This window comes from Leucoraja erinacea, chromosome 14, assembly GCF_028641065.1.
Source record: "Leucoraja erinacea ecotype New England chromosome 14, Leri_hhj_1, whole genome shotgun sequence".
In the NCBI taxonomy this organism is placed as follows: domain Eukaryota; kingdom Metazoa; phylum Chordata; class Chondrichthyes; order Rajiformes; family Rajidae; genus Leucoraja; species Leucoraja erinaceus.
In genome coordinates, this window is record NC_073390.1 from 10,995,286 (window position 1) to 11,007,932 (window position 12,647).

Genomic DNA, 12,647 nt, shown 5'->3' on the forward strand with positions numbered 1-12,647 from the left:
ATCTCAAGTTTTATCCAGTTTTGAAATAATTACACAATTCCATCAAAGTTCATAGCACAACATACAAAAATGAAACAACATTTGCACATAACAAACTACTTGTTAACATATATTTATCCCAATATGTTATATTTTGTTTTTATGTGATTTTTTTCTCCCTTGTCCATTGTATACATCATGTAGCTCCTTGATTTCCCATTGGCCAAGCAAGCTGCATTAATAAGAAGATATTTGTAATATTGCTGCAGCTGCAGAATACTGGTCGGCGCGGACCGGGTATGAAGGGCTGTTTCCGCGCTGTATCTCTAAACTAAACTAAACAGTCTACACAGTCTGTGGGGGTGGAGGGAATGTTTTGCAAACAGTAGCAGATGAAGGGAGCAGGAGATACAGATCCTTGGGGCCACTGTCACACTAGCTTACACTTGATAGTGATGCCAAGGACAAGCACATTGAGGAGAAAGGCAAAAGGTGAAGAATATATTCCCAAGGGTTCCAGGAATTGTGACTGAAATGATAAAAAATGATTTCTGGTGATAATAGACAATAGACAATAGGTGCAGGAGTAGGCCATATGGCCATTCAATGTGATCATGGCTGATCACCCACCATCAGTACCCCGTTCTTGCCTTCTCCCCATATCCCCTGACTCTGTTATCTTCAAGAGCCCTACCTCGTTCTCTCTCTTGAAAGTTTCCAGAGAACTGGCCTCCACTGCCCTCTGAGGCAGAGAATTCCACAGACTCACAACTCTCTGTGTGAAAAAGTGTTTCCTCATCTCCGTTCTAAATGGCTTACCCCCTATTCTTAAACTGTGGCCCCTGGTTCTGGATTCCCTCAACATTGTGAACATGTTTCCTGCCTCTAGCGTGTCCAAACCCTTAATAATCTTATATGTTTCAAAAAGATCCCCTCTCATCTTTCTAAATTCAAGAGTATACAAGAAGAGCCGCTCCAATCTCTCAGCATATGACAGTTCCGCCATTCCGGGAATTAACCTTGTGAACCTACGCTGCGCTCCCTCAATAGCAAGTATGTCCTTCCTCAAATTTCTAGACCAAAACTGCACACAATACTCCAGGTGTGATCTCACTAGGGATCTCAACTGCAGAAGGACCTCTATACTCCTCTTGTTATGAAGGCCGACATGCCATTCTCTTTCTTCACAGTACCTGCATGCTTACTTTCATTGACTGATGAACAAGGATCCCCAGATGCCATTGTACATCCCCTTTTCCCAACTTGACACCATTTAGATAATAATCTTCCTTCCTGTTTTTGCTGCCAAACTGGATAACCTCGCATTTATCCACATTAAACTGCATCTTCCATGCATCTGCCCACTCACCCCACCTGTCCAAATCACCCTGCATTCTCATAGCATCCTCTTCACAGTTCACACTGCCACCCAGCTTTATGTCATCTGCAAATTTGCTAATGTTACTTGTTATCCCTTCATCAAAATCATTAATATATATTGTAAACAGCTGTGGTCCCAGCACCGAGCCTTGCGGTACCCCACCACTCACTGCCTGCCATTCTGAAAGGGACCCGTTAATCCCTACTCTTTGTTTCCTGTCTGCCAAGCAATTTTCTATCCATGTCAGTACCCTACCCCCAATACCATGTGCTCTAATTTTGCCCACTAATCTCCTATGTGGGACCTTATCAAATGCTTTCTGAAAGTCCTGTGCACTACATCCACTGGTTCTCCCTTGTCCATTTTTCTAGCTACATCCTCAAAAAAATCAAGAAGATTAGTCAAGCATGATTTCCCCTTCGTAAATCCATGCTGACTCGGACCGATCCTGCTGCTGCTATCCAAATGTGCTGCTATTTCATCTTTTATGATTGACTCCAGCATCTTCCCCACCACCGATGTCAGGCTCACTGGTCTATAATTCCCTGTTTTCTTTTTCCCGCCTTTCTTAAATGTGGGATAACATTAGCTACCCTCCAATCCACAGGAACTGATCCTGAATCTATAGAACAATGATCACCAATGCGTCCACAATTTCTAGAGCCACCTCCTCGGTACCCTGGGATGCAGACCATCAGGCCTGCGTATGCTGCGTATCCCTGCGTTGTTTATCATCAGGAATTTAATATTGGAAAATAATTAATAAATCCTCCAGCATGTTTTTAAATGTAAAGTTAAATCTGAACAGTATTGAGTGTTTTGTGTAATTATGTATATTTTTCTGTATTTGAGAATTCAAATCAAAGACCAATTATGTGTTGTCCCTTCATGCAGTTCTCAGCAGTGAGCAGTCACAGTTTCTCCAGGAGATCATGAACCCAATCTCCAAGTTTTTCTTGGCAAGTAATACAATGCTGTTTTTCTTTTTTGTTCCTTATTATTGCAACCATTTCTTTCTAATCACTTCAGTGCACTGTAATTAGGCTGATCAATTATGCCAAAATATGAATAGAACTGCCTTTGATATCATGGTATGTAGAAAAACAAAATGTTGCTTTTCCTCTACATTCTCATCAACCATTGATTAAATGAGTCATGTGAACTTTATTTGATCCCCATTCCGATCTAAATCAATATAGCTGGGTGAAGGGGAGGGGGGTAACTAATTTTTGTATCAATGGGCTAGAGGTGGTGATAATCTTTTGACTCATTTGTGAAGCCCAGGTTAGAAATGTGCAACTGTTGATGGCTTGCAAAAATAATGTTGGCTCCGCAGTTGAAATCTAGCAAGCACTCGTTGCCAAGGCTTACCGTAAATAGATAAAGATAACATGAAAAGCAAAACAAAGGACTTTGCTGCTGTGACGTTGATTTAGACTGGCATGTTTCATTCTAGGAGGTAAATGATGCTGGTGAGAATGATAAACTGGAGAAGGTGGAAGATAAGACGATGGAAGGACTGAAGGAATTGGGAGCTTTTGGGCTGCAAATTCCTATAGAACATGGTGGAATGGGACTCACCAACACTCAGGTAATAAATCTTTGACTGTGGGTGCATGAGTTTCCTCTTTGTGCAGAGCAATGGAGAGAATTATCGTGGCTACTTCGGCTGGTTCAGTAGCTTCTGTAAAGGTTAACCTGACATTGCCTTCAACTTTGAACTGATCAGGTAACAATTAGTAATATATTATCATCTCATTCTTGTACCAAAGGATCGTAAATCAATTACATTATTGGAGTTAGGCAACGTTTCGGGCCGAAAACCCTTCTTCAGACAGTCTGAAGAAGGGTTTCGGCCCGAAACGTTGCCTATTTCCTTCGCTCCATAGATGCTGCTGCACCCGCTGAGTTTCTCCAGCTGTTTTGTGTACCTTCGATTCTCCAGCATCTGCAGTTCCTTCTTAAACATTATTGGAGTTCTTCAGCTAATGTCTTGTTCATCTCTGATTACTCAGATTGCTCTTCTTCAGTTCCTTTTTGGTTTACAATACAAATTGTGCCTATATTTAGATCTTATTTTTGGTGTGCGCTAGATTTTGAGGTAGTGTGCTTGCTTATGCTCCTGATTCATGGCCTTAAGGTTCTCCATTTAGTGCAGTTATCATTAATTGTGTCGGACATCTCTCTGTTCACAGAGGAACATGTAAACAAGACTGTCGACTGTTTGCTTAGGATCCAAAATGGAAACTCAACCTTTCCTTACCCCCTGCATACTTTGGGTTTGGACCTTTCCTCAGACCAGGTCTGAAGTCTGAAGAAGGGTCTCGGCCTGAAACGTCACCCATTCCTTCTCTCCACAGATGCTGCCTGTACCGCTGAGTTACTCCAGCTTTTTGTGTCTATGTTCTGTCCATTCCCTCCGCAGATGCTGCCTAATCTGCTATCTTCCAGCACTTTGTGTTTTGCTGAAGATTCCAGTATCTGCAGTTTCTTGGGCTGGAATTTCTACTCCCATTAATTAATTATATATTTTAATTTTCTTGTTTTAATGAAATTCATCTAGCAAATCTTTCTCTTACAGTATGGTCGACTGGTGGAGATTGTTGGCCTTCATGACCTTGGAGTGGGTATAACTCTTGGAGCTCATCAATCCATTGGCTTCAAAGGAATCCTATTGTTTGGTACTGATAAGCAGAAAGAGAAATACTTGCCTGATCTTGCAACAGGTGGGTTGGAATAGTTTTATTTGGAATTCCAAGGGGTGTGCGTAATATCTGTTGTTTACAATTAGATATGACATTCATTTTATCTCCTGCTAGGTCAAATAAGTTAGATGACAACGTAGGAATTTCATACAAAGGGGTGGTGGGTGTATGGAACAAGCTGCCAGAGGAGGTAGTTGAGACAGGGACTATCCCAACATTTAAGAAACAGTTAGACAGGGACATAGATAGGACAGGTTTGGAGGAATATGGGCCAAACATGGGCAGGTGGGACTAATGTAGCTGGGACATGTTGGCCGGTGTGGGCAAGATGAGCTGAAGGGCCTGTGTCCACGGTTTATCATTCTATGACTATGACTTTATTTATTCTTATGATTATTTAAAAGGCAGGTTCCAATATATATTCTGAAAGGTGCAGAATTCATTGGTTTCAGCCATTGTTTATCCTTGCAGTTGTCGCATTGAATTTTAACTTTGAATATATTATAAGCAGAAAGATTTAATCTTTCATAATTGCCGTTTCAATAATATTCCTTGAAGAACCCAAACTACAGAATAAAGATATAATAGTTATGTAGTTTTAGATATTTCGTTTTACTTTGAGGGAACCCCCGTTCGTTACGGAGCTGGAGCTGCCTTCTGTGAGGGAATTCCCGTTCCAGCGCAGGTCCGCAGAAACAGCAAGTACAGTACCTGGAAACAAAGGGGAAGCCTCCATTGTGTCCGGAAACGTGGCTGACGGGCAGGACTCCAGGTCGGAATGAAGCACAGGGGACTTCAGCCCCCTCTCCCTACTATCCTACTGGTCAACGTACAGTCCCTTGAAAATAAAGTGGAGGACTTAAGGGCAAGACTGCTTTATCAAAGGGAGCTGAGGGAATGCTCTGTGTTCTGTTTCACAGAGACATGGCTCACCCCTAGCTCTCCAGACTCAGCGGTCCAGCCTGAAGGGTTCTCCATCCACCGTATGGACCGTACACTGGCATCTGGGAAAGGGAGAGGAGGGGGCGTCTGCCTCATGGTCAACTCTGCGTGGTGCTCAGACGTGGCAGTCCTGTCCAACTCCTGCTCTCCACACCTCGAACATCTGGCGGTGAAGTGCCGTCCCTTCTACATCCCAAGAGAATTCACCTCCATCATCCTGACCGCGGTCTACATCCCACCCCAGACAGACGTCCGTCTGGCATTGGAGGAGCTGCGCGCCATGGTCAACAAACACCAGACGTCGTACCCCGAGGCATTTACCACCATTGCTGGGGACTTCAATAAGGCAAACCTAAAGAAATCACTCCCTAACTTCCACCAACTTGTCTCCTGCTGCACCAGAGGACCTAACACCCTCGACCACTGCTACACCACCATCAAGAATGCCTATCGTTCTATCCCTCACCCTCACTTCGGTAAGTCCGACCATACCGCGGTGCTGCTTCTTCCTGCCTACAGGCAGCAATTGAAGAGCGCACCCCCAGAAGTGAGGACAGCTGGTCGGGGGGGTGGTGCAGAAGAACAAGCAGACTGTTTGGAGTCTGTAGACTGGGCAATGTTCAAGGACTCGGCAACGGACTTGAACGAATACGCCACAGTCGTTACAGACTTCATAAAGAAATGTGTGGAGGACTGCATCCCTACAAAACCTTCCGAGTGTTTCCCAATCAGAAACCTTGGATGAACTTTGAGATCCGCACTCTTCTGAAGTCCAGACACAGGGCATTCACTTCCACTGATACAGTGGCCTACATGAAGTCCAGATACGACCTTGGTAAGGCCATCAAAAAGGCCAAAAGGGACTTCTGCTCCAAACTGGAGGATGACAGATGTTCGGCAGCTGTGGCGGGGCCTGAATGCAATCACCTCCTACAAGGCGAAACCAGGAGGCAGCTCGAATGTCGGTGAAACATCACTCCCTGACGAGCTCAATGCGTTTTACGCACGCTTTGACAGGGAGAATACTGATGTGCCTTCCCGATCCCCCATTCGCTGTGATGGCATTTCAGTCTCAGTCACAGAGGCCGACGTCAGGAAATCCTTCAGAGGGGTGAACCCCCGAAAAGCACCTGGACCTGATGGTATACCCGGTCGTGTTCTAAAAACCTGTGCGGACCAACTGGCGGGAGTTTTTACGGACATTTTCAACCTCTCACTTCTGAGGTCTGAGGTCCCCACCTGCTTTAAAAGGGCATCAATTATACCAGTGCCCAAGAAGAGTAAGGTGACGTGCCTCAATGACTATCGACCAGTGGCACTAACGCCGGTGGTGATGAAGTGCTTTGAGAGGTTGATCATGGAGCAAATCAACTCCTACCTCGACAAAAACCTGGACCCACTGCAGTTCGCTTACCGCCACAACAGATCAACGGTGGATGCGATCTCGCTGGCCCTCCACTCCGCACTGGGCCACTTGGACAACAAAAACTCATATGTCAGGCTGTTATTCATCGATTACAGCTCGGCATTTAACACAATCATCCCCTCCAAGCTGGTTACCAAACTCGCAGAACTGGGTCTCTGTGCATCCCTCTGCAACTGGATCCTCCACTTCCTCGTCCACAGACCACAGTCTGTTCGTATTGGTGGAAATGTGTCAGCCTCGATAACAATCAGCACGGGAGCACCTCAAGGCTGCGTGCTCAACCCCCTGCTGTACTCACTCTATACCCATGACTGCGTAGCCAACCACAGTGCGAACTCCATCATCAAGTTCGCTGATGACACCACTGTTGTGGGGCGTATCACTGATGGGGATGAGTCAGAGTATAGAAGAGAAATCGAGCAACTGTCCATATGGTGCCAGCGCAATAACCTGGCCCTCAACACCAGCAAAACCAAGGAACTGATTGTGGACTTTGGAAGGAGTAGGATGGGGACCCACAGTCCCGTTTATATCAACGGATCGATGGTTGAAAGGGTCAAGAGCTTCAAATTCCTCGGCGTGCACATCTCTGAAGATCTTTCCTGGTCCGAGAACACTAATCCAATCATCAGGAAAGCTCATCAGTGCCTCTACTTCCTGAGAAGATTACGGAGAGTCGGTTTGTCAAGGAAGACTCTCTCTAACTTCTACAGGTGCACAGTAGAGAGCATGCTGACCGGTTGCATCGTGGCTTGGTTCGGCAATTTGAGCGCCCTGGAGAGGAAAAGACTACAAAAAGGCGTAAACACTGCCCAGTCCATCATCGGCTCTGACCTCCCTTCCATCGAAGGGATTTATCGCAGTCGCTGCCTCAAAAAGGCTGGCAGTATCATCAAAGAGCCACACCATCCTGGCCACACACTCATCTCCCTGCTACCTTCAGGTAGAATGTACAGGAGCCTGAAGACTGCAACAACCAGGTTCAGGAATAGCTACTTCCCCACAGCCATCAGGCTATTAAACCTGGCTTGGACAAAACTCTGATTATTAATAACCATTTTCTGTTATTTGCACTTTACCAGTTTATTTATTCATGTGTGTATATATTTATATCATGGTATATGGACACACTTATCTGTTTTGTAGTAAATGCCTACTATGTTCTATGTGCTGAAGCAAAGCAAGAATTTCATTGTCCTATACAGGGACACATGACAATAAACTCACTGACTTGAACTTGAACTTGAACTTGAACTTGGATCTGACTTTATTGATAAGTCCTTACACAGTGCTGAGTTAATTGTTGTCACTGGGATTTTATACATTGGAGTGGTTTACCTAAGAGAAATAAATAATCTGTTAGTAAATTCACACTTTAAGATGGAGGTGGCAGTGGACGGAGGTAAGTTTTGGTGCCTGTGAGTGGGCTGGGGGCTCTGCCTCTACTCCATTGGAGATGATCTGGGTGTTCTGAGGTCGGCTGCGGAGACACTTGGGGCACGGAGGCTGAGCTTGGCTGTGTGCAGTGAAGGGCCGCGCACTCGTGGATCGATGTGTCCAGAATGATGTGTTGGTGGAGTAAGCCATTGGAGGCCCTGCCACAGCCTAGGGCTCCATTGAATAAGTGAGTTCGGTATCTCGATAAACGCAAGGAATCATGGGACTTGTCATAGGTCATTTGGGATTTTTAAAAAAGCGAATGCAGCACTGTGTAAACTGAGTACATTTTCGGTCTTAGTTTTCGTCTTCTTTGAATCTTATATTGGTTATGGCTGACCCAAATTACCACGATATGACACTGGATGATTTTCTGTGATGGAAAGTCGAAGCTTTGAAGCATTTTTTAACGGCAGGGGGTTGAAAAAGACGGGACGAAAAGACAAACTCGCTGCTCTTGCTTACTTCTAAACATATACATGTAACGTAATGGCTAATGCACACTGAAACAATGGTTGATAAATGTTTACATTGAATGAAAATAATTAAGAGTTGTATGAACTTCTGTATAGATCCGTGAGAAACAACATTGTCAGCCCAAGGCGCAGCTTCATCAACACGAGTACCATTGCATCCTTGATGCTGAGTTTGATCTGGGTCCAGAATTCTTTTGTGATTGTTTAAATGTTCTTGGTACTTTAGTACTGGGCAATTTTGTTCTTCCCCTCCCAATATCGCATTTTCATTGCTTTATGCTTCACATACTCGCATGGGTTGTCTAAGTCTTCCTTTGAAGAAAGCCCCGTTAATCTTCATGTTTTTGGTAGTCTTGGTCTTGCTACAAAAATGTTTTTTAGCTGCAGCATTCTTCAGTTTTAGTTTCAATTCTTCTACCTTGCCTTCCAACATTTCAACTTTGTCAGTCATTTTGTTGATGTCCTGTTTTTGGATGCATCCCATGCAATTACAGTTCACTTGACAGCTGCATTCGTACACATAAGCATGATCTACAGCAAAAGCCTTGTAAACGCTTGTTGTCTGGTTCATTGTCAACATGTTGGTCAACGTTGGTTTGCGTTGCTGTCACTGACTTTCTTCTTCACACACTTACTTACTACATCAACTTATTCAGGCGATACGTGCTGCTCCCACAGCCCAAAATTGCACAAATGGCTTTGCCCTGTAACATATGAAACAAAATAAATAACAAAGTCAATCATATGTTAATTCAAATAGAGTTCTGTAAGCATGTCCATTACATACAAGTTACAATGCAAAAGAAAATGTTGCAAGTATTTTGAACTAATTTATACAACCATAAGATTATAACAGAAAATTGGAATGTCAAATACTGAATAAAATTATCCAATGTAATGGGAATCAGAAGAGACATGATTAGTCAGGAGGCTCGTGACAAAGTTTTGTACTACACAATTACACTACCCTGCTACAGAAGTCAACAAACATGTATACAGCCCGTGGCCGTGGACTAGTATAGTTAAGGGCCTGTCCCACTTAGGCTATTTTTAGGCGACTTCCGGCGACTGTCATAGTCGTAGCAGGTCGCAGAAAAACCGGCAACTGGAACCCCCTTCGACATAAAATTTGAAATAGAATAATTACTTTAACAACAAAAAAATAATAAGTCGCACCGGTGACAACCTACGCCACCTGGCGAAATCTACTACAGCACCGACGTCAGGAGAAGTCAAGTTAAGCTCATTGGCATCAAACCCACTGTCGCCGACTGTCTCCGACCATTTTTCAACATGTTGAAAATCCAGTGGTGACCAGAAAGACGCTACGACTCTTTGGGTGACGGAAGATACTTCTCACGACCATACAGGCAATACCCTGGCGACCATGTGGCAACAGCCTAAAAAATAGTCTTAAGTGGGACAAGCCCTTAAAGAGGTGAAAACCCCACAAACACTTTTCATATTATATGTTGATAGTTTTAAAAATCATACATACATTTCAGTTCATTCTCCCCCACCTCCAAATCAAAAACAATAAAAAATAGTAAGATTAAACGAGAACTTACCAGTTTGAAGTTTGATCTGTATTTTATGAGGAGTTACGATGAGGGATTACGTGAAGAAGCCCGTCCCAGGACGCGTTGCGGCATAACTTCAAAGCAGCGGTGTGGAATCACAGACAGACACGTATTTGAAGTAACATAGTGAAGAATAAAGAGACATCAATTATCAGTTTGATCCATGTAATGAGGGTGGGAGCGGAGGGCACGTAATCCCTCATCGTAACTCCTCATAAAATACAGATCAAACTTCAAACTGGTAAGTTCTCGTTTAATCTTACTATTTTACTTCGGAGTCACGTGAGTGATTCCGTGAAGATTTCAAAGCTCTGTGATTTCAAACCGTGTAACAGTTTATATCACTCGCTGCCGAAGCCTTTGAGGGAGGAAGCGTGTTATCATAATCAACCAATGATTCTGTTTATAGAAAAACCCAATGGTATTTTACAATAACACTGAAGAATTTTTAAAATGCTCCCCTTGGCTAAATTGAATATTTGCAGATTGGAATCTTTCCTGCAAATGAAAAACAGGTTTTGTCAACAGTTTATAATAAATTATTTCTCTCTGAACGTTTTACCCCCACTATTCTGCTGGAGCCAGGATGTGGTTTATAGGTACGTCCATTCTTTTGCCGTTGACGTGGAAGCTTCTCCTGTGGGATGACAACTTTGACATGTTAGTTTTATCCCAAGAGCTTTAACCTGCTTGAGCCATTTCAAAAAAGGCTTGTTACCCGACCACAAGGTTTTTTGTAACCAACCCACAAGGCTTTTCATCTCCCTCGCATAATTAGGTTGTGTCTATGTAAGGTAAAAAAGGGTCTTGGTACATTACCGTGTTCTCTGGCGGGTAAGCCCGGATTTTATGACTGGATAAAGTATTCCTGGTCTGGTTTGACCATTCCCTGGACAAATGATAGAGATCTGGTCTGAAGCTGTGAGCATGGTGTCCAGTTGAAATAGGAGTAGTGACTGGACCCTCTGTGCTGCTCCATGTGCCTTTAACATATGTTTTAGTGCATAGAAGGTTCAGGTTTTGGACTCTGGCTGGTGGGATCCCCTGAAGTGTGGTTAACCACTGTGACATCCCATATATAGGTGTACATTGTCTAGGGGTTTAGAGTTTTAATACCCTTCATTACCACCAGCCAGTGACCCCATGGCCTGTTGTCCTGTAGCTGTTTTGAAAAAGAACAGGCAGGGCAATTCTAGCTGTGTTGATGGCACTGTAGCCGAATCCTTCATCATGATGAAGGTTCTCCAGGAATTCCAGTTCGTAGTACCTGATTCGGATGAGTAGGTTTTCCCCTTTATCCTTGCAGTACTTCTCTTGATGCTGGACAAGTGTTGTAGTCCAGTGGATGTTCAAAAGGATGCTGACATGGTGTCGATTATTCAGTATAACAATCCCAGTCCCAGACGTTTGCGCAGAATCTGCAGCTCAGGAGCTTATTTTCTCATGGCACAGTTGATTTGTGCCCGGCTCCGATTGTTAATAATCCTGGGTACTGGAAAAACTCCATGCAAGTTGATTGTTCAGTATAACAATCCCAGTCCCAGAGGCTTGCGCAGAATCTGCAGCTCAGGAGCTTATTTTCTCATGGCACAGTTGATTTGTGCCCGGCTCCGATTGTTAATAATCCTGGGTACTGGAAAAACTCCATGCAAGTTCCAACAATCATGTCATAGCGTAAGTTCTGAAACAGAATCTTTTTGTACTGTGCGTTGTTCTCGATTGGTGAGGCAGAAGGGAAAAAATACATAGAATTAATTTCACCAATGCAACATGAACGCATTTGTCTATCAATATTATAAATATATTGTTGAATGACAACATGACCTATAGGTCAGAAAAGTTAATATATATAGCTGACAAGCTTTCTGCTGGCACTATCTGTCCCAGAGAAAAATTTTTATATATATGAGGATTCCACTGCCCCAGGGTTTGGTTTCCCCCCGCGACATACATAGGACATCCCCGAACCTCTGGTGATATAGCATTGATGCAAATAATCGATATCAGATTCACATTCCATTTTAATTGTCATTGTCAGTGTGCAGTACAGAGACAATGAAATGCATCGTATAGCTTGATAGTTTTGTTAAACTTTATATGAAAACATCTACTTGATGTTGTCCTTAATTTTTTGTGACCTGGTGTCTGTCACTGTATTTTGCTTACCAGGCAGGTAAGTTGTTGATAGTCCAATACCTCTATGGATATACCATTGCCAAATTGTTTTGACCAACTTGTCATATGATACCGACTTTATGCTGCCATATGGTTAATATAGGCCACCTCCATAGTGTAGTTTATTTATACCCATACATGCAAGTGCTTAAACTCATGAATTTCACCCGAGCATTTTTAGATACTTAATGCCCAGTGTAAGTGGTAACCCCACCACTGTCTTTCTGATATTATTTCAGTCGGTAACTTCATGAGATGCTCAATGACAACCTATATGTTGTTCTTGATACTAACATCTGAATCATGTAGACAGAAAATGGTATCATTTTCCCCCAATTACTCTGTTATTTGTCGAGTAGTTGGTAGTTTGACCATTAATTTGTCCCTTGTTTGTGCCAATTCAACTATGTTGTCTCTTGGCAACATTATAGTTACGTGGACTGAATTAATATGAAAGCCAAGATAGTCCAAGAAAGCGCTCTATATGCTGGTAGGAACCAGACCCACCTACCTCCATGGTTATTGGCGGGGTTGTGATTTTTTCTT

The 12,647-nt window shown here is 43.3% G+C and overlaps 1 protein-coding gene across 4 annotated transcripts in view; it reads left to right on the top strand.

Moving 5' to 3' along the window:
- LOC129703268 (very long-chain specific acyl-CoA dehydrogenase, mitochondrial-like) overlaps positions 1 to 12,647 on the top strand; it is a 79,892-nt gene that overhangs the window by 13,256 nt on the left and 53,989 nt on the right. For all 4 annotated transcript variants that reach the window (XM_055645606.1, XM_055645605.1, XM_055645604.1 and 1 more), the window contains 3 exons: positions 2,255 to 2,319; positions 2,817 to 2,951; positions 3,942 to 4,086. In XM_055645606.1, coding sequence (XP_055501581.1) covers positions 2,293 to 2,319; positions 2,817 to 2,951; positions 3,942 to 4,086 — 307 coding nt within the window. In that variant the 5' untranslated portion in view covers positions 2,255 to 2,292. The remainder of the gene's footprint in view (positions 1 to 2,254; positions 2,320 to 2,816; positions 2,952 to 3,941; positions 4,087 to 12,647) is intronic.